Below are 27,825 nucleotides of genomic sequence, written 5' to 3'. Positions count from 1 at the left end.
AAAGGGATAGTTCACCCAAAAATGAAAATTTGACATTTATCTGCTTACCCCCAGGCCATCCAAGGTGTAGGTGTCTTTGTTTCTTCAGTAGAACACAAATGGAGATTTTTAACTTCAACCGTTGCTGTGTGTCACTCATAGAATGCATGTCAATGGGGTCTAATTCTATTAGGGTAAAAAAAACATGCACAGACAACTTCAAATTAATCCATGCGGCTCGTGACGACACATTAATGTCTTAAGGGAAAGAAGGTCAATGTACATGATCTAGTGTAGAGACATCACTTCCTGTGTGTGATGTATCTACACTAGATCGTGTACATTGACCTTCTTTCCCGGAAGTGCTGCGCTTTCGGGGCTGTTGGACATGGTGTTGTATTTGAGGTAAAAAATGATATAAATACCGTTGGGTTTCTCTCAGAAACCGATCGTTTCATATCTTAAGACATTAATGTGCCGTCACGAGCCGCTGGGTTTAATTTGAAGTTGTCTGTGCATGTTTTTTTACCCTAATATAATTAGACCCCATTGACATGCATTCTATGAGTGACACACAGCAACGGCTGCAGTTAAAAATCTCCATTTGTGTTCTACTGAAGAAACAAAGACACCTACACCTTGGATGGCCTGGGGGTAAGCAGATAAATGTCAAATTTTCATTTTTGGGTGAACTATCCCTTTAATAATATTAAAAGCATTTATTGGGTAGGGTTAGGGGTAGGTGTAGTGAGGGCTTTTATTGTCCCATTAAGGCGGCATCCATTTAATAATTTTAATAAATATAACCTTTACACTCTATGTTATTATTGCATCCTGTTAATGTACAACAATAATGAGGTGCAAATAGTATGTATTTGTCAAAATAAAGAACACAAAAGTAGACATTTTTGAAGATTTGTTTAATAGAACTTGTCATTTTGGTCAAATATTAAAGTTGAATATTTTTTTTTAATCTGGATGCAAGCTAGATGCAAACTTCATCACTGTTATGGTGTATTTTAGAGCTCACGAATTTGTACTTTTGTGCTACACTGGACAAAGATAACAGCAAATGGGTTTATAATGAGTGAGTGAGTGAGTAAATAGTGACAGAATTTAGATTTTCAGGTGGAGTGACATTTTAAGATTCCATCACAGGCAAAATGACGTGATTAAGTAATAGAGCAACCCTTAGGCATGGCAGATCTATTGATTTTCCTCCTCTCCAGTCTATGACACAATGCCATTTGGATATGACAGATGAACGTTTTTTTCTGTCTATAGGGAAGTTGTTTGTTTTATTATTGTCATAGGAGCCATTAAAATGAATCTCCTAGAAGGCCAATTTGGGCGTCTTACCATCTGCCTTGAGGCTGTTAGCATTTAAATGTGTCGATTTGGAATGTAAACCATTGCAGATTTATTTAATGACTAGAGTAATTAATTTGATTAGTATGATTAAGGTTTCAAGGTTGCTAGGTGAAATATGCACTTACATCATTCTTTTTTATTTATTTATTTCTGTCTTAAAAGACATTTCTGGAAAAGCACAAAAATGTGACGTTTGCTGTGTACAATAACTTGTGAAGTTACTGCTTAACGTCTAATGGATGTGACGTTCATACAAAGCCCTGAGAACGCATTCAATCTCACAGGTCACTCCAGCAGATGTTAACATGATGAAAAATCAGAAAGCAAGGCAAAGTAACTTAAAAGCCTTCAGACAACTGATGGAAAATGAAAATCAATTTTCTCTGGCCCAAATTAATGCTGTGTTGCTGGAACAGGCCTTGTTGCTTTTAGACTTCAAGAATAAATGGAAAACAGCTTTTTATGATTTTTAAAAAGGGGTACCATTTTTGAAAAACATGTTATGAAGCCTTATTCATGCCTGGATCAATAACATAGTATGGACTAAAAGCTTCTCTCATTAGAAGTTGAAGGAATGCTAGAAAAAATCATTTTATGCTCTGTCTAAAATCTTGAATCTGACAAGAAGTTTACTTTTCCCTGAGCTCCACATAATATTTGCTGATTTAACTTCTACATAAACAGCCTCTTCACATGGGGAAAAAACATGCATAAAGCTTCCATGAACAGAATGCAACTGGTTCCAAACCTGTTTAGCTGTAGAAAACAAGATACCTATTTGTCATTCTGGCACAAACAATTTAAAGGGTTAGTTCTCCTAAAGATGAAAATTCTGTCATTAATTACTCACCCTCATGTCATTCCAAACCCGTAAGACCTTTGTTCATCTTCGGAACACAAATTAAGATATTTTTTTATGAAATCCGAGAGGCAGCACCGTAATTGCAACTTTCAATGCCGAGAAAGGTAGTAAACACATTGTTAAAATAGTACATGTGACTACAGTGGTTCATCAATACTTTTGTGTGCAAAAATAAATGCTTTATTCAACAATATATTCTCGTCTGTGTCAGACTCCTCCGCAGCGCATCGCTTCCTGGTTCTACTTCAGAACGCCAGCTCACCATTGGCCAAAGCTGTTTACATGAGCACCATGATGCATGCGGTGCTGACGCAGGATAAGGCAGCGTTCTACTTTTCTGGGCCTTGAAAGTTGCAATGACGTTGCTGCCTATGGATGGTTCAGAAACCTTTCGGATTTCATCAAACATATCTTAATTCGTGTTCCGAAGATGAACGAAGGCCTTACCGGTTTGGAACAACATAAGGGTAATTATTGACAGAATTTTCATTTTTGGGTGAAATGCCCTTTAAAATTGCAAAATTCGCTTTTATAAGGTGTTTCAACACAGATGTGTGTCCATAGTTAGTGTAAACAACCAGCCTATAATGGTAAAAATCCACAGAATACTTTTTTAATAATCCCCATTAATCACTGTCAATCTCTCATAACGCAGTGTTTCATATTTCCCCATACTCCTATAAGAGTAGGGAAACACTGGCCATGACTGTTGATGATCTGCCCTTTTAGCATAGACACCCTTGAGTGAGAAGCACAGAGACCGCCATTTCTGTTCACTCGCTGTATCAGCTAGCTAGAGTATTTCAATGTCTGCGCCAAAAAACATTACGAATGTTCTGTTGTTGGATGTACCAACGAACATACAAGTCTCCATAGACTCCCGGCATCCGAGCCACTGAGGACACAGAAGAATGAAGGCAAATTTGACAAGCTATAATAAATTATCTTTATCTATAATAAATGACACCAGAGATTTATATTACATCTTGTGAAAATGGGCAGAATATGTCCCCTTTAATGCCAGTTTATTAACATTACACATTTTTTTTTTGCTGTTTAGACTACAGAGTTTGACCCATCCCTTTCTATTGTGTTCTGTATGTGTACAAGTAGGGTTTACTCACAGCAACATAAAGAGCTGCATAAACACTGATGGCCGCCTCTTTGGATGGAAAGGATTTGCGAGCACGCATAATATCATCCTCATTGCCTGTGCAGGCTTCCTTTTGGTTGATGAAACGCACCACCTGTTGGCACCCCAGCGCTGTGTAGTTTGGTTTGCACACCGACAGGAAGTAGGGGGTCAGATCTCCTGTTACCACCTGCCCGGCATTTACAAAGATGTCTGTGGCAAAGAGTCCAAAAGCGTACACACCTGGAGGGACAAAGACACTGTTTAATCCAGAGGCAAATCTAGGATTTCAGTCTTGCGTTCGAAAGTTTGGGGTCAGTAAGATTTTAGGTTGAAAGAAGTCTCTTATGCTCACCAAGGCTGCGTTCATTTGATCAAAAATAAAGTAATATTGTGAAATATTATTAAAGGAACACGCCGACTTTTTGGGACTTATTCACCGTATCCGCCAGAGTTAGATAATTCCATACATACCATTCTCATCTCCGTGCGTGCCATAACTCTGTCTGACGCACCCACCGCTAGCCTAGCTTAGCATAAAGACTGGAGGTAAACGGCTCCAGCTAGCCTACTGCTCAATAAGTGACAAAATAACGCCAACATTGTCCTATTTACATGTTGTGATGTGTTTAGTTACATCGTGTACTAAGACCGACGAAAAATGAAAAGTTGCGATTTTCTAGACCGATATGGCTAGGAACTATTCTCTCATTCCTGCGCAATAATCAAGGAACTTTGCTGCCATACCATGGGTGCAGCGGCGCAATGATATTATGCAGCGCCTGAAAGTATTCCCCAGCATGCTCTCTGCGCAAGCAAGTTGTCACGTTGGTTATGTTGACGGAAGTTGGCCTATTTTCAGGCGCTGTGCTGCGTAATATCATTGCAGCTCTGCACCCATGGTACGGCAGCGAAGTTCCTTTTCATTTTCCGTCGGTATTAGTACACAATGTAACTATACACATCCCAACATGTAAATAGGAAAATGTTGGCGTTATTTTGTCACTTATTGAGCAGTAGGCTAGCTGGAGCCGTTAACCTCCAGTCTTTATGCTAAGCTAGGCTAGCAGTGGATGCGTCTGATAGAGTTATGACATACACGGAGATGAGAATGGTATGTATGGACTTATCTAACTCTGGGGGATATGGTGAATAAGCTAAAGTCCCAAAAAATCAGCGTGTTCCTTTAACGTTTGAAATAACTGTTTTGTATTTTAAGATATTTTAACATGTAATGTATTCCTGTAATTTTCAGCATCATTACTCCAGTCTTCAGTGTCACATGATCTTCAGAAATCATTCTAATATACTGTTTTGCTGCTCAAGAAACATTTCTTAAAAAGGTTTAAAGCAGTTGTGCTGCTTAATATTTTTGTGGAAGTTAATACTTTTTATAGGTTTCATGGATGAATAGAAAAGTCAAAAGAACAGCATTTATTTGAAATAATATAACACTATGTCTTCACTGTCACTTTTGATCATTTTAATGATTCCTTTCTGAATAAAATAATTAATTTCTTTTTTAAAAAAACATTCTGACCCAAAACTTTTGAACAGAAGTGTGCATATGAGTCAAGGGGATGATTAATTCCGCATTATTAATCACACTAAATGAACATGTAATATAGATAGCCCCAATATTAATTTCTCACAAAAGCAATGAGTTATAGACGACTTCTGTTGTTTGCCTGTAATGCCTATTCACTAAACAAATCCTGAAAAGCTAAATGATGCCAAATTGCAATCACATCATGGAAAATGACAGCCCATTCAGCGCTGAGTGAGTCTACAGCTCTTTTACAATCAGAATATTGGGCACGAAAGCAGAGGAACGAGACTCAACTCTTAATGTGCGCGTGGGCAGCTTTGTCACATTGAATGTTGTTTATGAGCGAAGCTTGGAGACGCAGCGGTCTGAAACTAGTTTACAATGAGCTCTACCGCTGTCAGTTTACTCACAGCTCCTCCGTCTGCCCCCATGTTAACATGCTTATTCATTACGCTCCAGAGGACTCCATTTTTAACCAGAAAGCTAACGTGGCACAGCACTGAATTCCAACTGAGATGTTCTTAAAACAAAATTCAAGCGTAATCATATGGTTCATAAAACAAATGATTGCACATTTAGATGAGAAGCGAGAGGATCAGCGTAACAGACAAGCCAGTAAATTTACTGTGCTGGAATAATTCAGAAACTATGCATCTTCTCTCTAGCACTTACTGCATTAGTGCAAATACAGTATTTGTTTCAGGATAAACTCGTGAAGGGTTCACGCTCAGGCCATTGGGTCTTTTCTTAAATTCTTCATTTTGCAGGCCGGCTTCTAAATGCTAGATTGTAGAAGATGGAGCAGACCATCACAATCTGGCATACTTTGCTGGGACTCTGCAATATTGATCTCCTACTGCAGAGTAGACACCTGAATCAGCTCTTTAACATACAATGTACGTAAACTTACAATCTTGTTTGGTTTCCAGGTGGTTAGTAACCATGATCTGGTTTTTGAGCTGAAATACCATTGTTTAGTTCATTTCTTTTAAACATATAAGTGGGGACGGAGTCAAAAAGTAAATTTAAAATATTTTTGCTTGATTTTGTAAGAGTATAAAGGCTATGAAGGTACTAAAATAAATATAATGAGGGGGAGGTTGTGCTTCCCTTTTAGTGTTTGCTGGAGTTATGGGAGCTAATATCTAGTCTGGTCTGATTTCAGGGCAAGGAACATCCCATAGTTTTCCCCTTTAACTCCTCTCTGCAGAAGAAATACTATAAATAATTGAAGTGAATGCTTTGACATGAACCATGAGCGTCTTGCAAGAAACTTGCAAGTACTGTATGTGTGTCTGACATCTCGATTTGCCTTTTCTTCTGCTGCAGACACGAATGCACCAGGAATGGAAAAAAAAGTCTAAATCTACATTTGTCCTAATTAGTGCCGATCCAGCCTGTGAAGACATACCAAGAAAGCGAAATGTCCTTCGGACCAGAGGGTTGAGGTAACAACAGTCGCCCATCACAATGATCTTCTCTCGGTTGTCTAGATCCTCAGAGACATACTGCAGCAAGAAGAGCACGGACTCTGTCACTGTAATCTGCAGACAAAACCAAAAAATCAAACAAGGCTTTTAATGGCACATTTCGTTTGTAGGCTCTCTCTCTCTCTTTTGCTTTTTTCCTTGATCTTTACTTAGATATAAGATGTAAATGAAGCTAAAATCTAATTTTTGGCTTGAAGGCAAAATCAAGAAAACATGCTGTATTTCGGCTATTTGTAACACTGGAGGAGCATAAAGACCAATTCATGAGCACAATGGAAATGATTAGAGGTCTGATTTTCCGCCGGCCAGATGCCAGTTCCCAGCTAGCTCTTGAACTTGATTTTGCCAAACTGGCAGGGAGCACCAGGGTCAAAGGAACACTCGCAATTAGTGCTGGATCGGTTTGAAAGAATAAAGCTGTTGACGGCTATGGGGGGTTTCGGGACAACTTGCGTTGATGTATGAAAAAGTTAGAATGTCTGTCTATAAGACATTAATCTAAATCTCTATATTATTTGACATATATTTTGACAAAATATCCAATTTATGGGAAACCCAGGATCTTTTGCATGACCTTTATGAATTGACCTTTATATTATATATATATTAGTATGTCATGTCACTTTAAAGTCATCATGAAACAGAAGTTGCAAATATCTTTTCTTCCCTATTGTAATGTATATCTGAGTAAAACGGCTTCTCAAACAAGAAAAAAGGATGACTTGATTTTGTCCATTGTTAATTGATTGGATCGTTGGATCATTGTGTTTTGCTAATGCTGTGATCTCATATGAGTGACAGGTTGTCCGGCCCTTGCACCAGTCATCAGAGAAGAGACACCTTTTAGGGGTAAATAAGGAAAAGACATCTCTTTGAGTTTGAGGGAACTGCCACAGTGACAAGCTGTTGTACCCCTAAAGGTAAAATTGTATCACATTTTTTTCTGAGATTGTGCCCAAAGAAAGGTGAAACTAGTTAAAACTAGTCTTAAGCCTTGTTCAGTGTTGTTTGTGCATATCCGATTATTTATAGCAAGTGTGAACAGAAAAAAAAAAAACACATGAAATCTGATTTTTACAAATCCGCTACAAGCTACATTCATATGTAGTCTTAAATCCTATTAAAATCTCCTTCCTGGAAATCCATTTCAGTCTGAGCGCCCTGATTGGATTTCGCATAGCTTTTCTGCCTATATCTCACTTTCTCACACCACATAAAATGTAAACACGTTAGATGTTGTTGCAGGGTTTGTGTTGTCAATGTGCAGGTCATGCAGAAAATGATAATTTAATGGAGATATTTCTGTGGTCCAGTGATGAGGTGTTACACGTAGTAGTAGTCCAGTGCTGTGACTACACTTTATTTGTCATATCCTATTGCAAACCCCTCCATGTTATTTTTGGCGTAGTTCTACCAATGCAATGTCATTGCCATGGAAACCAACACAAACATTCCAGGAAACGAAAGACAGCCACGGAACACACATATCGGATCTGAACAGTTGCGATACACAGTGTGGACTGTCAATAATTTAGATCAGATTCCAATCGGATTACAAATAATCGGATTTGGACTGACAGTCTGTACAAGTAACAAAAAAAAAAAGTTGTTTCGCTAACCAATGTTCGTCGAGCCCTTTTTTCCTGCGACTTTTGTTGTAACTCAAATACATGATTTCATTGTGTACTGTGTACACTTCCTGTTTTCTTGCTACCTGTAGAGGGGTGCAGGTATGACATCACTTTGTAGGACAAAACATGGAAGCGAGTTAGCATTTTAAGCACTTCCGGTTCCCTCGTCCTGAAGTCAATGGGTTTTTTGAACGGGGTCTTGGTTAAATGGCTGAAATAAAGTCTGTGGTCAACACCAGTGTTAATTTCGTTGATGAATAATTTGTCATAATTTTCGTCCGCAACCTTTTTTCACTGACGAAAACGAGACGTTAACTAAATAAAAACTAGTGTTGGAAGACAAAAACTATGACGAAAATCAACTGTCATTTTCGTCAACAAATAAAAACGAGACGAAAATGTTAGGGAGGGACGATTAGGGAAGAGATCCAGTCAGAACTGATGTCCTGTGTAACGATGCGCACATTTGATTTGAACCAGCTGATCTAACCGCTGGAGAACACAGGCTCACGCATCCCCAATACAGCGCTCTAGAGCGGCTCACAATCAATGAATAGCGCACATTTATGCCATGCAATTGTTTATGAACTAATGCTGATGAATAATGACAATGTTTACTTTACGATGTTTATATAGTAATATGTTTTAGACGGTTGTAACAATGTATATTTTATCTCTCTCATCTGAACTTGAATGAGCAACAGAGGTGCAGACATTTCAAAATAAGAGTTCCGGTGTATTTCGAGCTTGTTTATAATTAAAAGTTATGCATTATATATTCGTTTTTGGTAACACAATTAACTGTACTTAATTGAATTCCCTTTTAATCTATAGTCAGGAGGAAAGACCAGTATTTGACACATATTCAATAAAGTATCAGGGTTATAATAGTTAACTAAAACCATTAAAAAAAACTTCATTACTTGAAATTAAATAAATGTTAACTGAAATTAAAAATAAATAAACAAACTTATTTGAAGCAATACAAAGTTATAAAAACTATATAGCTGTTTTTAAAAAAACAGACAAAAAAGTGAATTGAGCTCTCTTTTGTGTATTTTTAATGTCAAAAACAAAATGATGTCAAAATGTCAGTTCAAGTGACAGTCGGTTATGTAATGTTTAAATGCATGACAATTTAACTAAACTCATTAGATTTTATGATATTTAGTCGACTAAAACTAAAAACAATTCAGGTGACTGAAATATGACTAAAACTAAATGGCATTTTAGTCAAAAGACTATGACAAAAAAATGTATGTCAAAATTAACACTGGTCAACACAAGCTCAAGTCGAGCTAAAAATTGGCTAAATGGGACTACAGAGGCTGTCTGGGACATTAAACGTCATCACGCGAACAGGTAAAAGTTTGACCTTAGTTTGTTTATAGCCTACCTTTAGCTTTTTACTTCTGGCGACAGCATTTAGGTTTCAAAATTCATAAAGGATTTGTTCATCTCTTATAATTATCTTGATGGACAAAACGTGTAAACTTTTGTTGATCACAGAGCTTGTTTTTAGCGACAATCCAAAAGCCTATGGGAAAATCCTATTGGGTTTTTGTCGAAGGAACAAGTGTGATGCTAACTCCAGGTTGGCCTACAAAGTGACTTCATACCTGCACCACTCTATAGCAGCCTCATAAAATGCTTACTCATGTTACTCATTTGCAACTTTGTTTCATGTCACAACTAACCAGTTCACAGCATGCTAAGTGTTAAGCTGCATCAGAGCCTGGCACCCTTATTCCAATACTTTTACCAATGTGAAAAATCACAGGAAGTGACAGGTGAACTTGTGAACCCTTGTGCTAAACTCAACAGTGCAGCAAACTCCAGGTTACAACAACGGCAGTAATATCTCAATATTAGCATGGCTGAGCGAGCTTTTGAAGTGGGAACTCTACGCCAAGAGTCTGAGGATATATCACTTTGACATCACTTGTTAGTACTGCAGTATGAATCTCTACTATTTATTGATTACATCTGAGGTATGTACAATAAGCTCAGAAAGACAAATTACATGTATTAAATGTAGAAACTTGGAATTCAAAAGTTAGAGGCTTCATATAAATGTGGTGGTTGAATCTTTCTCTAAGACGGATATTAGAGAATGACATTTGTTATTTTTGTTTACTTCACTTTCATTACATAATCCTTTAGATCATCAACAGAAAATTGTTAATAAGATGGCAAAGTCTGAGATTTATGAAAGTACACGTTTTCATAATTAACTATAAATAAGGTCTGATCTTAATAAGGGACGACAAATCCTTTCATGGCTTCTACAAAAGGAATTCAATTTTCTTAACAAATGCAATTCGGGACTGGGAACGTGGATTGGCATGCCTCACTGTTCACTTCTAATATACATCATGCCATCCTGGCCCATAAATGTCACACAACCAAGGCTGATGAGTGAGACGGTTCCTCAAACTGTCATATGGGCCATCAAAGAATTCTTTAATTTATTTTTTATCTGTTTTCACATTCATATTTAATTTGAAGAATGTGAGATGCAGCCCAAAATAAGAATTCTATGGATCTGCCTTCAGCCTCCAACAACACATGGCCTAGAGTCAAGACATTCTCCTCTTTTATCGGGCGTTCAAAGACATTTGTGTTGAGAAGATTTACTGTTTAGGTAATGCAGCAATCAGGGTGCTTTCCCAAACTTGTATGTGCACTAGCGAACCACATCTGAGCCCGCTTGAAAGGGTCGTCTAAAGGTGCAGTCACATTAAATTAGCGTAATTTTAACAAAAAAGCTCTATTGTCAATAGTGTAGGGATGTGTGAAGATCACACAGAAGTCACTTTTAAACAAAGTGTTCTGTTGGTCAACGTAGTGAATTCACATGAGCATCTTGAACCCATTGCGAAATCGAGTGGATTCCAATTGAAACGACTGAATTTCACCCAGGAAAATGTAGGGAACAATGATAAATGTGACCATACATTAAAGGGTTAATTCACCCAAAAATAAAATTTCTGTCATTAATTACTTACCCTCATGTCGTTCGACACCCGTAAGACCGTTCATCTTCGGAACACAAATGAAGATATATTTTAAGATATTTTAGTTGAAATCCGATGTCTCAGAAAGGCCTCCATTGGCACAATGTACTTTTACACTCTCAAGATCCATAAAAGGTACTAAAGACATCGTTACAAAGTCCATCTCACTACAGTGGTTCTACAATAATTTTATGAATCGAGTTTTTGTGCGCAAAAAACCTAAATAACAACTAATATAGTGATGACCGATTTCAAAACACTGCATCATGAAGCTTCGAAGCGTTATGATTCAGTGAGTCGATTCAGCGGTTTGGATTGCCAAAGTCACCTGATTTCAGCAGTTTGGCGGTTTGACATGCGATCCGAAAAACTATTCTCGTCGATTCATAAAATTATTGTAGAACCACTGTAGTGAGATGGACTTTGTAACAACGTCTTTAGTACCTTTTATGGATCTTGAGAGTGTAAAAGTACCTTTCTGAGACATCGGATTTCAACTAAAATATCTTTGTTTGTGTTCCGAAGATGAACGGAGGTCTTACGGGTGTCGAAAGACATGAGGGTAAGTATTTAATGACAGAATTTTAATTTCTGGGTGAACTAACCCTTTAAGGCAGGAGTTTTCAAACAGGGGTCTGGGGACCCCCAAAGAGCTATAACAGTTAGGGAGTCCTCACAAAAGTTCTCAGAATTGTTTTAATTTTTATAAAACATTATGGCAAACATTGTGGCAAACAGCGAGGCAGAGGGACCGTGAGAACGGGGCGAGGCCGGTGGTGAGTAGGCCTGTCGCGATAGTCAATAAATCAATTAATCGCACGATAAAAAAAAATGAGCTCAATAATTTTTCCGGCCGCCATAATTTCCAGCATCCGTTTTTATATCCATTTTTGCCGAGCGTTACATATGATCACGCTCTTATACATGTAAATGCTTCTAAACGCGACAAGACACAAGATAATGCGCCGTATGTCAATGTCCTGTCTGTGTGTGTGTGTGTGTGTGTGTGTGTGTGTGTGTGTGTGTGTGTGTGTGTGTGTGTGTGTGTGTGTGTGTGTGTGTGTGTGTGTGTGTGTGTGTGTGTGTCAGTGTCCTGTCTGTGTGGCTGCGTCTCATTTCAGCTAATGGAGGGACACTCTGACACACACACACATACACTCGACGCACAGTCAGTCTCCTGCTCACTTCGAGTTATCTTTTGCTCATGTACAAACAATAACAACAACACAGATCATTTTGAGTATTCTCATATTAGGAGTCTTAAATTAGTTAAATAATGTCTTAAATGAACTTAAAGAGTTGTGAGGAAATGAGATGCGCGGGACATTGTGTGAGATCCGCATCATGTTCGCCAGCGGCCGTTCTTAAAGTGACAGTAGCACTGATGATGTGATGAAATTGTAGCTATAATGATGATTAATCTATATTTCATGTATTATTTATGCCGTTAAGAAAGGTGTTTGATAACTATTACATTTCTGTATATGTCTGTATATATAACAAGGAAGGCACAGGAAAAATAATATTTATTATAATGGGGTTATATAGATTTTGTTTTAAGTTCACTTAAATTAAAAGTTGTTTTTTTGAAAGCCTAATAAATGTTGAAATTGGTAGCTTTCAGTTATACTGTAATGTAACGTCATTAATGTTTCATAGAGACATTAGTATCAGTGACACTGGCCTTCATTCATAAAAACAACATATTGACAATACAACACATATTTAAAATACAGTATGCTGTCAAGAAATTGTTTCTACATTAATTTGGAGAGTAACTGAAATTATTACAATATCAAAACATTAAAAACGTATTAATCGTGATTAATTACAGAAAAAAAATGTGATTAATTAGTTGATTTATTTTAATCGATTCCCAGCACTACCTAAAACACAATCATCCGTTGCAGTTTTTCAGCTGTTTATTCAAGAGCATTTGTTTGTTAACAGACTCAGAGTCCATTGCTTTTTTTGTTTCGGTTGTTTTGTTCATTTATTGTGGATATTTAAAAATGCTTTCCGTTTTCAGAGTTAAATAGTCTTTAGAAATAAAAGTTCATTGATCTTTGAAAAGGTGTAGGCCTACCTGCATTATTATGCCATTATCATTGTTTTAGATCAAAATGGTCTCAGAACGACAATATTATCGTTTATCGCAATAATTTCTTGGCCAATTTATCGTCCAGCAAAATTTGTTATCGTGACAGGCCTAGTGGTGAGTGATAATGAGCGCCAGCTGTGCGCCGCACCGGTCTCGTTTCTCAAGGAGGGCTGCCACGCACACACATAATAAAACGTAAACAAAACATAACATAAAATCCAGGCCTGGCCCTTTCTCGTCCTTCATTGTCGTCGCTCCTCCTTTTATGTGTCTGAGCTCCTCCGTGAGACACGAGACTGGTGCGGCGAGCAGCTGTCGCTCATTATCACTCACCACCGCCTTCGCCCCGTTCTCACAGTCCCTCGGCCTCACTGCTTTCCACAACCATCACAAATGATTACAGTGGTGGCCAAAATTATTAGAAAACTTGGCATCTGGGAGTTGTCTTATTGGGCCTGGATTTATTTTACAAAAGGACAATGACCCGAAACATTCTTTTAACTATTGCCGGAACTACCTGCGACGGAAGGAATCTGCTGAAACATTGAAAATGATGGACTGGCCCCCTCAAAGTCCGGACCTCAACCCAAACGAGCACTTTTGGGGCGAGTTGGAAAATAAACTGGGCTGATCTATTGTACATTCAAAGGAAAGCCTTTGGCTTCAGTTGCAGAAGGCATGGGATAACATTAGTGTTGAAGTTCTCAGAGGAAATATATTGACAGACTGCTGAAATTCCTGCAAAAGGTGGACATACCAAATATTAAAGTTAAAAGTGGATAAAAACAGTACGACTCACTTCATCTGATATTTGATGGTTAGAGCAACCATCTGCATGTTTCATGAACATTATTAAATGAAATCATATTTGGAGGCAAAAAAAAAATATAGACAGATATTTTCAGATCTGTCAGTTGTTCTAATAATTTTGTCCACCATGTTCTAAAAATGTTTTGGATAAAAATCCAAAAACAAATAAACCTAATAGAAAGATTTTTTTTAATATTACATTTTTCACAGCTTAAATGGATCTGCATACATGAAAATGCTGCCTATATATTAAAATTATCTTCATATTTGGGGGTCCTCATTTGTAATCCATCCTAATGTATAATTTGCATCATTGCATGCATTAGGTCACAATTATAATGCATTTCTCATAGTTTCTTGTTTCCAAATGAATTGCAGAGGCAGTGGGAAGGGTAGGAATCATACTCCGGTTCGAACCAAATAAAAGCCTAAAGGGCAGTTCAAGCTTTGGAAAGTATTCAAAATAAGTTTGGTGGTCATGTTGAAATTGGAGAGAGTAGTGCAAGTTGAACCCTGTTAGTTAAAACCCTCTGTCTGGCAGGTTTTTGCCGTTTAAAACTTGGAAGGTACAAAGGTTAGCATATATAAACGCTCTGAAAGCACATATAACCGCGACATCATACAAGAGGTGTTTGGTTGTTTGATTTCAGAGCGCTTATTTATGCTGACCTGCTAAAGCCACCATCATTGTTCAGTGTGCTTTTACCTTTGTACCTTCCCCGTTTTTTAAATGGCAAGTTTTGATGCCTGAGACACCACCGGTCGGTATACACACACTGTACAAGTGCCACGGCAAGCAACTGTATGTTTGTTAAGTGCTTCTCCAAATACAGAGGCTGACTTAGTTTGGCCAAAATTAAAAGTGATGCCATCAATTAATCATCCTCATGTCGTTCCAAATTCATATGATGTTTTCCTTTTATCAAACACAAAAAGAGAAATTTTGAATACTGGTGATTTTGTCCATTCACTTACATTAACTTTGAGCTTTCAAGCTTCAAAAGTACACAACCGCACTTTAAATGTATAATAAAGAAGTATAGTTATATGTGATAAACAAAACGAAATCTATGAAATCCCATTTCCACCACATAAGATAAAGATAATCATAATATGACATAAAAAGTCAAAATAATGAAATAAGAAGTTGAAATTTTGACAAAGTAATAATTATGACATAAACATTTTTTATGTCATAATCACAACTAATCTCATAATTATGACATAGTACGTCATAATTTAAATGGTTTATCTTAGAATAATAACAGCTCACTGGACAGGAAGATTGTATTTTTTTTACCCCATACACAAAGCTATCATATAAATTCAGAAAGTGTTGTAATATAGCACAGTCATTGACTACATTTATTGTAATTTTGGATTTGAAACTTAAAAGCTCCCGTCAGCATTACTTATAATTTCACGCCTAAATGACTTACAGTTTTCCACAGAACAAAATTACAAAGTTTGAAACAACACGAGGATAAGTACTGCTTCATAAAATTCTCAGATACTGTAATCTTATCAGTTGTCATGTCAGAAATGGCCAAATTCAGCATGCCAGCAATATTTGGGACTAACACTGTATAAGCCTTGCACTTTTAGAACCCGTCAGGATGATAGCTGACCTTTACTGTCCACCGCAGAGCACGCTTGAGACCAGATCGAAGTTTTCACTCCACACTTGACTCAAAAATGATGCTTTCAGCAAATGGGTGATAATAATAGTCATTTGGGGGTGAATTTGTGTGGCCTTAATATAAGCCCATGCCAAATGTTTTCAGATCAATTGAGCAAATCCATTGGAATTCTTACAAGAGATGAGAGCAGGGAGGCTCTGTAGTGCTTTTGGTGCTCTTTAATTGATCCTCGGAGCTGCCAATATCTTGCTCATCATAAATTCTCTTTTAATATACTGTAGGCACACAGAGCTAGAGTCTAGAGCCAAAAAAGGACTCTCAAAGACAGATTCCAAAATTTAGTGTGGCCAACATAGCAAACATTAAGCAATGGCAATGCAGCTTTTCAACTTACTGACCTCTTTCATATTTCAATTTTTTCTACACAACAATAAGATTAAAAGAAGACTGCATTATTTTATAATGTTTATAATACACTTATAATGTTAGTATTAGTAGTGGGAAGTTCGGATCATTTTACTGACTCGGATCTTTGAGTCTCGTTCAGCAAAATGAACTAATCTTTTTTCGAGTCATTTCGTTCATTTCAGAAAAATATAATTAAAATGACATGTTAAATAGCCCAACCCATCTAGTACTTATGGAAATGTTGATTACATTTGTAAAACTAAATAAAAATAAACTATAGGGTACTGCAACCAAAAACCAAATGATAAGAAACTGAAACGTTTAAGTAATTGATTAGTTGTTGGGTCAGGCTATTGCAGTCTAACTCTGTTAGTTCACCTCCTGATCCGAGACATTCTTTCTTTTGCAACTTCATATTTATCACGTTTGTTCTCCGCCTCTCGTGTCTTCGAACTCCTCGAGACGTTAGTTGTCGACTCGTCTGTGTCTGACTCTGATCTGGGGCTGGGCCAGGCCATGTGACACAGGTCCGGGAACAGAATGATTAGTTCATCTTTCGAGTCTCGAGTCTCGAGTCTCGAATCTCGAGTCTCGAGTTCGGGTTTGAGTCTTTGGTTCTTCCTGTCAGTCCCATAGAGTCTATGCTGTCAGTAACGGAAACAGAAAAGATTCGTTCTTTCGAGTTCGGGCTTGAGTCTTTCGTTCTTCCTGTCAGTCCCATAGAGTCTATGCTGTCAGTAGCGGAAACAGAAAAGATTCGTTCTTTCGAGTTCGGGTTTGAGTCTTTCGTTCTTCCTGTCAGTCCCATAGAGTCTATGCTGTCAGTAGCGGAAACAGAAAAGATTCGTTCTTTCGAGTTCGGGTTTGAGTCTTTCGTTCTTCCTGTCAGTCCCATAGAGTCTATGCTGTCAGTAGCGGAAACAGAAAAGATTAGTTCTTACTGTCTTTCGGGTTTGACGTTTGAGTCATTCGTTCTTTTGCCACGTGACTTGTCACTGTATTGAACACTAGTTCACAACCTTTTTACTAACAAGCACGTAGTTATTTTTTTATTTAATTTTTTTATATATATATAATTCTCAGTTAATATCAGACATAAACAAATATGGGAAGTATATTGACTATTCAAGTCTAACATCACAAATTCAAGTCAATTAGTCTATACTCATTTTGAATCATATAGCACAAACACACACACACACATATATATACATATATATATATATACATATACACATATATATATATATATATATACATATATACATATATATATATATATATACATATATATATACATATATATACATATATATATATATGTGTGTGTGTGTGTAATATGTTTTTGTATAGGCGCTATAGGCCCATAAGCTATGTTACAAAGGTTTAGGTAACATTTTTAAACTGATTTTTATTCATTAATAACACAAGGACAAAAAAATTATAATATAACTCAATAGAGAAAAATAAAATACAGTTGATTCAAAATGAGTAATAGTCTAATTGACTTGAATTTGTGATGTTAGACTTGAATAGTCAATATATTTCCCATATTTGTATATGTCTGATATTAACTGAGAATTATATATAAAAATAAAAATAAAATAAAAAAATAACTACGTGCTTGTTAGTAAAAAGGTTGTGAACTAGTGTTCAATACAGTGACAAGTTACGTGGCAAAAGAACGAATGACTCAAACGTCAAACCCGAAAGACTCGTAAGAACTAATCTTTTCTGTTTCCGCTACTGACAGCATAGACTCAATGGGACTGACAGGAAGAATGAAAGACTCAAACCCGAACTCGAAAGAACAATTCTTTTCTGTTTCCGCTACTGACAGCATAGACTCTATGGGACTGACAGGAAGAATGAAAGACTCAAACCCGAACTCGAGACTCGAAAGATGAACTAATCATTTTTGTTCTTTCCAGTACAGATTCAGCGTAATGTGCATGCGCAGTCAACAAAATGAACGAATCACTCTCTGAGACAACTCGGTAGTCCCGAGTCATATTAAAGATTCGTTCAAAATGAACGAATCGTTCATGAACGACACATCACTAGTTAGTATATTTTACATAAAAAAGTGATGATTATTAGCCTAGAAATCTAGACGCACCCTAGCAGGAGGCAAATCTAATTTGCCGCGAGTGTAGTCTAGCAACTCTCGGTAGACCTGCGAGCTGGAAAAACCAAACTCTGGTCAGGCCAATCACAGCGTGTATAGAGTCGGTCGGCGGGCTTCACATAATGACAGCACATCACGGCAGAGTTGCGGCGGTTCCGCGTGCTACTCGTAAACAAAGAAGCTGGCGAACAGCGGCCTTTCGAAACGGCTTTGGCCGCGACTCTGGAAGACTTTGAGTTAAGCTTTTCTTTGAGAAAAGAACAAAGTACGGGACTAAAGTCATTCTTAAGAAATGAAGGTGTGTTCGGAGTTTTGCCGACCGGATACGGCGAAAGTTTAATCCATCAACTAGCTCCACCTCACGTTGCCCTCTGGTTGGTTGTAGAGCTATCCTATTGCGTGCAGAGGAAATTTGAAAGACAACCGTTTGTCCCGCCCCTCGGATTGAGCCCTGCCAATGCTGAGTTCCCAGACCCAACATCTTGATGTGGGTCTGGCTTGTCAGGCTAGTTGATTATAGCATTATATTTAGATTGTGGGATGAAAGGTTACAGTGATGAGCATGTAGCCAGACATGTTGAGTGCATGAATTCCGTGATCTCGCCATTGTCAACTCGATTTCTGCACACTAATAGATGTTTTCATCATAGCTAACAGTGCAAACACAATATAAATAAGAGATTTGTTGATTCGAAAGGGGAGTTTTGGCGAGAGTCCAGAACACTCGCGCTGTTTGATTGACAGTTCCAGCGATTGTAAAGGGAGCGTTCTTTGATCGCTCTTTATATATGATTTAATCAGCTTACAGTTTTTCTCAGTTGCTTTGGTACATTTCTCAGATCTGAATTGAAATTCTCAAAACTACCTGTTCAGCATCATTGTGTCACTTGTGCACATCAAAAAAGCAGTTTCTCATTTCTTTGAACAAGTTGCAAATGCTTTGGTACATCCATGCCAATGATTATGTACAATTATCTGCTGTTTCCTACATTGTCAATTGCTTATGTTGAATAGTCTCTCTCACCCCCCACAACATTTAGATATTAGTTCATAGCATAAGTCTTTACATGCAAAATGGTTGAACAATTTGTCATAATATGTCAAGCATAATTCTATACATTTCCATTAGACTTTTTTTCTAAAGATATTTGTTGTGATTCCTACAGCACTGCATGTACAGTTTTCCCTAAGGAGATTGTCCTATGTTCCCATTTCTACTAGACATGTGCCGGTATACGGTAATATGATATATCACAATAATGAACATTCATGATATTGTTATCGTGGGCACTTCAACATACCCTGAATAATTATTTATTACGAATTATTCAGATTTTTAGAATGCATTTTAAGAATACTTTACCCATCAACCGTTTAAAATGAACAACACGTCAAAGAGGAACGCGCACTGATGTAAACAAACCCAACGTGTTTACACTAGCTTACACTAACTAACAGTTGCTTTTTTTAAATAACGTTATCAAAGAATAATAACTTCTGTAAAAATTTAGCTATTCGCTCTTTGTTAATGTTAATGCATTAACTGGTGAGACATTATTGCAAAGTGTTACCTATTGTTCTTTATCATTCTTTTGCACTTTAATCTGTTTTAAATATTTGTTTACTTAATACATTTTTGTGTATTGCTTTATTGTATTTAAATGTTCGGTTTCTTAGTTATAAGAAAGTTATTAAACCTGTTATAGTATGACAACACTTTTTTTGCAACGTATTTCAATATCGTGATAATACCGTATACTGTGATAAAAGCTTCAGCAATTAATCGCAACATGAAAATTTGATACCGGCACATGCCTAATTTCTACTTTCGTTTTTTTGTGTTTTGTTTTTCTTTGTGCTATGCAGTGCTGTCTTTGCCATTCTGTATCGCAATGACATGGTCTGGCAACAAATTACAGTACAAACAGTAAAAGAGTAATTGGGAATCTTGTCCAGTCTCTTGCAATCAAACTCCCACATACACTAAGGTGTAACCTACAATTTACAATAATTGTCATCAAAACTTTAGCCATAGTTTACATCAGAACATCCCTCCAGAGTACACTGTTATATTGACAACTTGACTAAGCAATTTCTTATCTAATTAGTCTTATCCGTACACAATGACACAAGGACTTGTCATTCTGATGGCATTGACATGTTCATTCACACAAATATTTACTTTTGAGAGATGGACTAAGGATTTTGAGCAAGAGACTGGCTTTTGTAGGTAATCCATGGTATTTTGCTATTTGTACGAACTGTTTTGAGAAATGCACTTACTGTTTTGCAGATGTCGAGGATGATTCGAGAAATGTACCAAAGCGACTGAGAAAAACTGTAAATAACAGATTATTTTCATCCTACTGAGAGAAACAATGTGAAGTTGACCGTTTAGTCACTGGTTTGTACAATAAACAATTCTGAGACAAAAACATCTGACTGTAGGCCTACATCAATCATTCACTGGTGATTTTGGTTAGACGTGTACACATAATCAGTACATATCAGTAACAAAGCAATGGTGACACAGTAAAAACTTTTTTACTCACATAAGTGTGTTGCGCAGTTCCTGTCGGATCCAATATAGAAGGCACAGCATAGTTTCTTTAATTTCAGGCTCTCTGCTAATTCAATGCAGCTACTGTGTTTTTCCACAACATGTTGCACTCTTCAAAGGCAAATTTATCGCTTAGTTGCTCGATCCAGTATGAGCGTTACATCTGTTATTTACCTATTACTACTTGTCGTGCTTGAAATAGGGGGCGGGGCTACTGGACTTTAGGGTTTGTGATGTCACCAACCCAGGAAGAAGTTTGTTGTAGTCTACCAGCTGTTTGTTGTGGTCCTTAAAAATTGATTTCTGTGAAAGAACATATCTCCCTTTGCATTGAATTGAGTGTTGTAACTTTGCAGATGCTCAAACAGCAACACTACACACTAACTAAAGTTAAAAAAGTGAAATCATAATTAAGTCTTCTCAGACAGAGTAATCTAGGGTTAACTCTAGAGTTTATGAAGAGATCTCAACAATGTAACAAACTTTCTTTAGACAAAATGTTTTAAAAAGATTTAAAAGTCAAACTAAAGCTCAATTTAACATCAAAGATTTCATTATAAAACATTTCTCCTTAAAAGACCAACTTCTCTGAACTATGCTATGTTAATTTAATAAGTGTCAACATGTGTTTGTTGTCTTGCTTTGGTTTCTATTTTTGAAAGATAATATTGTGAAATATTATAGCAATTTAAAATGACTTTTCTTTTTTAAATATATTTTAACATGTAATTTAATCCTGTGATGGCAATGTAGATTTTTTTTGCATTTTTGCTAATACTCCAGTGTCAAATAATCCTTTGGAAATCATTCTAATATGCTGATTGATGCTCAAGAAAGATTTTGTATTATTATCAATGTTGCACAACTCAATATTAATATGGGTCTATTATATTAATATGGGTCTACAATATTAATATTTTATTTTCAGGATTCTTTGAATAACAGAACAGCATTTATTTGAAATATAGGTTATAGGCTACGTGTCTTGACATTATTGTAACAATTTAATGAAGCCTTGATGAATAAAAGGGTTCATTTATTTTCTTTTTCTGAGCCAAAATTTGATACACTGACCCACCATGAAAGGTGCAAACATACACTGTTAGACTGTAATCAGAAACCACAATGGATCATTCATTTTAAATATAATAAAGCATAATCAAATATACACAATTAATGTGTTGCACTATTAATATGTTATCTACTTACTTTGCAACCAGGCTAACTATGAGACTCCAACAGGACATTTTAACTATCTCTACAAATCACAAACTGATCATGTACTCCTCGTTCTAAACTCCTTTCAACACACACTCACCACAAGTGCAGGGACTCCTGCGACCACCGCGTACAGGACAGCTGGTGGAATCGCGCCGGTCTCCTCTGGTCCGAGATAGGGCTTCGTATAAGCATTATCATGACAGAAAAATCCCTGGATGTGCACGTTGAAAGTATCGGTGTACTCAAAGTAGTATGCCAGCATGACAGTACCTGCCATGATCACCAACTGAAAGTAAAGCATTGTCGATAAGGGTCAAACAGATCCTGGAAAATGAATGATCTTCGGCTTCGTCTCCTAGTCCTACGATAGCATTGGCATGATTTCTTCTTATTCCATTATCACTCCTCCTAATAAATCCACCAGAAATAGTAGCGCATTGTGTCAGTGACAGTCCGAGCGTCCAGCGCTGTAAAGTGCGTTGTAGTCTATGAGAATGAATTCAATTGGGTTAGAGCTCGCGCATGCTGGGCAGCTGCACGCTCTGTAGGCGTGCCTCACCGCTTGCATTTTTTTGTGAGTGATGGGATGCCTGAAAAAAAAGAAAAATTACACGTCTTGAACTGTGTTATCTTAAGTTATTATAGATAATCGAATCCTTCATGCAATGTGACTCCAAATATTTCATACTTTGCTGTTGCTCATTAGCATAAGGACTTGCGAAGCAATTAAGTCGCAAAGTTCCAAAGTCTAAACATAAACGCATAAATACTGAATACTGAAACAATCCCTGGAAATTTGGTAAGCCATTCTGCAACCCTCATTGATAAATCAATAAAACTAAATTAATTGACAATTAATTGTCTTTCTTCAGGACATTTCATTTGCATACTGTTGATGTAGAACGGAGGAAAGTACGGCTTCGATGTTTTTTTGAAGACTTTTGAGGATGGTGAGGAACTGTGCGCTGCTGCCCTCTTGTGAATGTTTGTTAGACTTTGAAAATTATTTATCAGTTTCCCTTTTTACAAGTAACATAAAGGATTAGTTCACTTCAAAATTAACATTTCCTGCATTTTTTACTCACCCCATTCCCATCCAAGATGTTCGTGGATATTCCTGGCTTTTTCTCCACATCATAGACTTCCATGGCAACCAAACAGTTGAAGGTCCAAATCAATGCAGTTTAATGGGCATCGAAGTGTTTCAGAGGCACTGCGCGATCCCAGAGGAGGATGGGTCTTATCGTGAAACGATCTGTCATTTACACACACACACACACACACACACACACACACACACACACACACACACACACACACACACACACACACACACACACACACACACACACACACACACACACACACACACAAACAAAGAATATACATTTTAACCTAAATTGCTCATCTTGCGCTGCTCTGCGACGTGCCAAGGATTGCGTAATCACGTCGGAAAGGTCAGGCTAGACGTATGTAGAAGGAGGTTTTTTTTTTTTTTACCAAAAAAAAGGTACAACAACGACCTCGGATGATTTTGAAGTTGAAGATGGAGTGTTTTTTGGTAAAGGGCGTTTGGGCGTGAGTACACCCAATGGGTGTACTCACACTAGGCACGATTGCCTTGTACCGCGCTCGAGCGCGATTGTCCCCCCTCCCCACTCCCCCGCTGGCCTGCACTCACATTGCACTTAACGTACCGGGCCGGAGCACGCTTAAGTCATTCACGATGCAACTTTTTGTTTTGAAGAAGACAGGAAGAAAAGCGCTTTCGCTAATAGACTGCCTAATACATTTATAATTTATGCCGCGCAGCGATTTTCACTTGATTGCACTGCACATATCAGAAGATTATTACGGAGGCAGCTGACTTTGACGGAGGAATTTGCAGCTTTACCCGCAAACTTCAATTCATGTTCATCAATAAGGTGAAAACCAGAACCATTATAAACCTAAATATTATTGAATTAATTGAAAAGTGTATCCAAGTAGTAATAGTTTGGTGTTTGCTGTTGTAATGTTGATAGTAGCGCGGAGCTGTTCCGTGCTCCAGCACGGTTAGCGCTCACACTGCATGCGAACCGCGCCCGAGTCCAACTGAACCGCGCTCTGGCCCACCTCTTCCAAGCGGGCCAGGGCCGGCTAATCGAGCCGCGCCCGAGCACGGTTCGGATCACTCACACTAGTCAAACGAACCGCGCTTTGGTGGTCAAACGTCTCGGGCACGGTTCAAACTGGCTAGTGTGAGTACACCTTAGTCCTCGCGCGTTTGCTTGGGGCCGTACTTCCGCCTTCATCTAGCATGACCTTTCCGACGTGATTGCGCAATTACTGGGGAGCGCAGAGCAGCGCAAGATGAGCAATTTAGGTTAAAAAGTATACACATTTTATTTTTTTAAATGCCCGTTCGTTTCGCTAGATAAGACCCTATTCCTCGTCTGGGATCGCGCAGAACCCTTTCCTTTGAAACTGCATTGATTTGGACCTTTAACATTTTGGTTGCCATGGAAGTCAATGGTGTGGAGAAAAATCTTGGAATGTTTTCCTCAAAAAAACGTAATTTCTTTTCAACTGAAGAAGGAAAGACGTTAACATCTTGGATGAGATGGGGGTGAGTAAAAATCAGGAAATTTTCATTTTGAAGTGAACTAATCCTTTAAAAAAAAAAAAAAACATGTCAAATAATGTAAATGGGAAATGTGCCTATTAAAGGTAGACTTACATTTTGTTTGTGCAGCTGGCTCTCTTATTCCTCCAAATAATGCGCTTGTTTTGGGTTTTGTATTGACGCTTACTGGTCTAGATGCAGTTTTATAGCGGATTTGTTTGTTTTTCTTTTTCTCTGGTCTGTTCATACTGGATTTTTGGATTCAGTCAACATTCTTCCCACGTTGTTTCAACAAGGTTTGTTTCATCACTGCAGCAGGTATAGCCTACTGTTTGGACTTTTTGTTTTTCCACTCTGTGTGTTTGATTTGACTGTTTTGTTTAGATTGTAGCCCATATATTTAAATAGTCTGGCTGTAACACCAGAGATGGTCTTATTATTGGGAAATATCAGGGTCTGTGGTTCTCCCTTTGGAGAGAGTGTAACAGCCATCTTGGATTACGTGTGCCTTGGTAACCAATCATATTACAGCCTTGACGTGTTTGGCTGAATCCGAAATTGCCCCCTAAACCCTCAATCACTATTCCTTATGTTAGTCCACTAATACAGTTCACTTGAAGGAGTGAATGAAAACAAGTGAGCGAATTTGGACAGCCGTCGAGTGTACATCGTCTGTACATGTGGGACAGAATGAGCGCACTCGATAACGTCAAAGTCCCTTTAAGACAAGTCATTTCACTCGGCGGCCATCTTTGAAACGCCTCTCGGGCATGCAAGTGCAGCTCTTACCTCTTTGAATGGGGAAACATCAAATTCTCCAAAACTGTTCGCAAAGTTTGCGATTAAGTTTCATATTTGAAATCACCAATGAAATCTGAGAACAACTGTCTCATAAAATTGGTTTCTAAATGCGCAAGTCATGACAAAAAACTGCATTTTTGACCCTGGACAAAGCTAATGTGCATGTGCAATCCTAAATGCGCACCTCAGAACATTGCCTGTTTCTATAGCAACCGCCACCTGGAGTGGATGACTTTCCTGCAGGACGACTTTCCTAAGCAACAATTGGCTCTTTCATTTAGAAGGCGGGGCTTATTCACCATATAGAGACAGAGGGTATTTAGGCCACGCCCACACCGGGGGGGAAAACAATCCAATGCTCTCCATTGACTTTGCATTGCGTGAGGCTGCCTCATTGTCATTTCAGACTTATAACAAAAAAAGAACAATGTCTAAAAGCTGATATGTGACAAGGTGTACAGCAAACAAGCTAAAAAACACAGAAATAAGTTTTTATAAGCTGTCGACCCAAAAAAACGAGCGTTTAAGAAGATAAAAGTGGATACAGGCACTACGAAGTGAAGCTTCAGCAGGAAGAATGGGTAAATTTTGGGATCCTGACACTCAGTATGCCTCAATATGTCTATGTGTGCAGTAAATATGTTGTCACTGTTAAGTCAAATATCCAAATGTCCGTTTTATATATTATATTTCCTGTCGCTGATTACGTTCCCCTCTAGTCGCCGTAGTTCTCAGTGTAATATGACCCATCGCGCGCTGTCTCAATGGCCTGAATCCACTTTTTTGTCCTTAAACGCTCGTTTTTTGGGTCAACAGCTTATAAAAACGTCTGGGTTTTTGCTTCTGGGTTTTGTTTAGCTTGTTTGCAGTACACTTTGGCTGCGTTCACACTGCAGGCTGAAACGACCCAATTCCGATTTTTTTCCCCTTATGCGACCTGTATCTGATCTTTTCATGACAGTCTGAACGACACAGATCCGATCTTTTCAAATGCGACCCAGGCCACTTGGGTATGTGGTCCAAATCCGATACATATCCGATCTTTTGAAATGCGCCTTCAGAACTGCCAGGTCACATGTATCCGACCCGCACGTCGTTGATACGCAACAAACGTCATCATTGTACGTTGAAGTAGGCGGGAATGAGAAGATAAACAACTATGTACCACTGCTCCACAAAACGCCATGGCCAAAAACCTTGCTCTCCTCCTCTTTTTTAATTTTCTTCTTAACATGAGAAGGTTGTAATGGTGCTGGCTCCGTTGCGAAAATAACTTTAATAAAGCTAAACGAACTCCAATGCTGACACCCACATTTGGCTCTGCAGTGTGAACGCAGCCTTTGTCACATATCAGCTTTTATACATTGTTCAGTTTTTTGTTATAAGTCCGAAATGACAAGGAGGCAGCCTCCCACAATGCAAAGTCAATGGAGACGGTTTGATTGTTTTCCCCCCCGGTGGGCGGGGTCTTCAGATTATGACGCGTGTTGCTCTGTCTCTATTGGGCGTTGCACTTTCTCCCATTCATTAGTAATCGGTGTGCACCGTCTTCCTATAAAGTCTTTGATAACGTCCACTATGGTTTCGGACACCACTACAAATGGCTGTCCCTTCAAATTATACCCTGTTTGAGGGTATGGGGGGCGATTTCGGATTCAGCTCTTGAATTTCTTTCAGAGTTGTGCGACAGTCAATCACTGTTTGCGGATTCCATCGAAATTAATGAGAACTGAATCCTAACTGTCGCAAAATTGTCCATGACCTCTTATAAAAACAGCTTTTTTTCGTTGTAAACTCTAAAAATGGATGAATCCAAAACTAATGTTTAACGGAAAACATGTTGAAGATTAACCAATAGGCTGTTTTCCCACAAAGCAGTTTATTCAGTGTAGTGAAGCCTCTCCTCCATTGATTTAAAAAACAACCTCTGGTCTCCGGCCTTCCCTTCGACCAGCAGTGTTATGGTTTTTTTCCCCCTAAACTTAGAGACTTGTCTTAAAGTGACTTTGGTAATTCTCCATTTAGTTCCGGTCTCTATGAAGCCCCTCCTTCCGAGAAGCGCAATGCACTCTTTGGTCGGCTTGCCAGTTGTGTTGTGATTGGACAACCGCTTCAAGCATGCTTTGGAAATGTCATGCTCCTAGTCCTTAGTGTAACCACAAGCTTCAACACACTATTAATGTAACTCAACCAGGTCTCGCCCACTTTTTGGTAAATGCCTTGGGCAGGAATTATTTACATAAGGGATTTTGTGACCTGGTCTTCAGAGCTTACTGATATAGAGAATAACTCCCTTCAGAGTGGACTTTGTGCTTTGTAACTTGGCAAACTTTTTTGTATTTACACTGTTTTTGATATATGTTATATTTAATTAATCTCATAACATAATTCATGCAATTGCACCTACAGTGTAAATGTATTCATGGTGTCTCTGAGCTGGATTTAAACAGTCTGAGTAAATACATCTAAATGACACTTAAGTTGCGGCTTCTGTGCCACCTCTGCTGTGCAAAGATTGTG

General features: G+C 38.0%; 1 protein-coding gene across 1 annotated transcript in view; it reads right to left on the bottom strand.

The window, feature by feature from the left end:
- plppr5a (phospholipid phosphatase related 5a) overlaps positions 1-22,479 on the bottom strand; it is a 39,715-nt gene extending 17,236 nt beyond the window's left edge. Inside the window, exons 1-3 of the mRNA XM_079819388.1 lie at positions 21,997-22,479; positions 6,305-6,437; positions 3,337-3,587 (exon numbers count right to left, since the gene is read on the bottom strand). Of these exons, the coding sequence (XP_079675514.1) occupies positions 3,337-3,587; positions 6,305-6,437; positions 21,997-22,200 (588 nt within the window). The 5' untranslated portion in view covers positions 22,201-22,479. The remainder of the gene's footprint in view (positions 1-3,336; positions 3,588-6,304; positions 6,438-21,996) is intronic.
- Positions 22,480-27,825: the final 5,346 nt, after the last annotated feature.

The sequence above is a fragment of the Gobio gobio genome (assembly GCF_949357685.1).
Source record: "Gobio gobio genome assembly, chromosome: 6".
Taxonomy (NCBI): Eukaryota; Metazoa; Chordata; class Actinopteri; order Cypriniformes; family Gobionidae; genus Gobio; species Gobio gobio.
The sequence above is the reverse complement of the archived record's forward strand: the minus strand, read 5'-3'. Positions and strand labels throughout refer to the sequence as shown.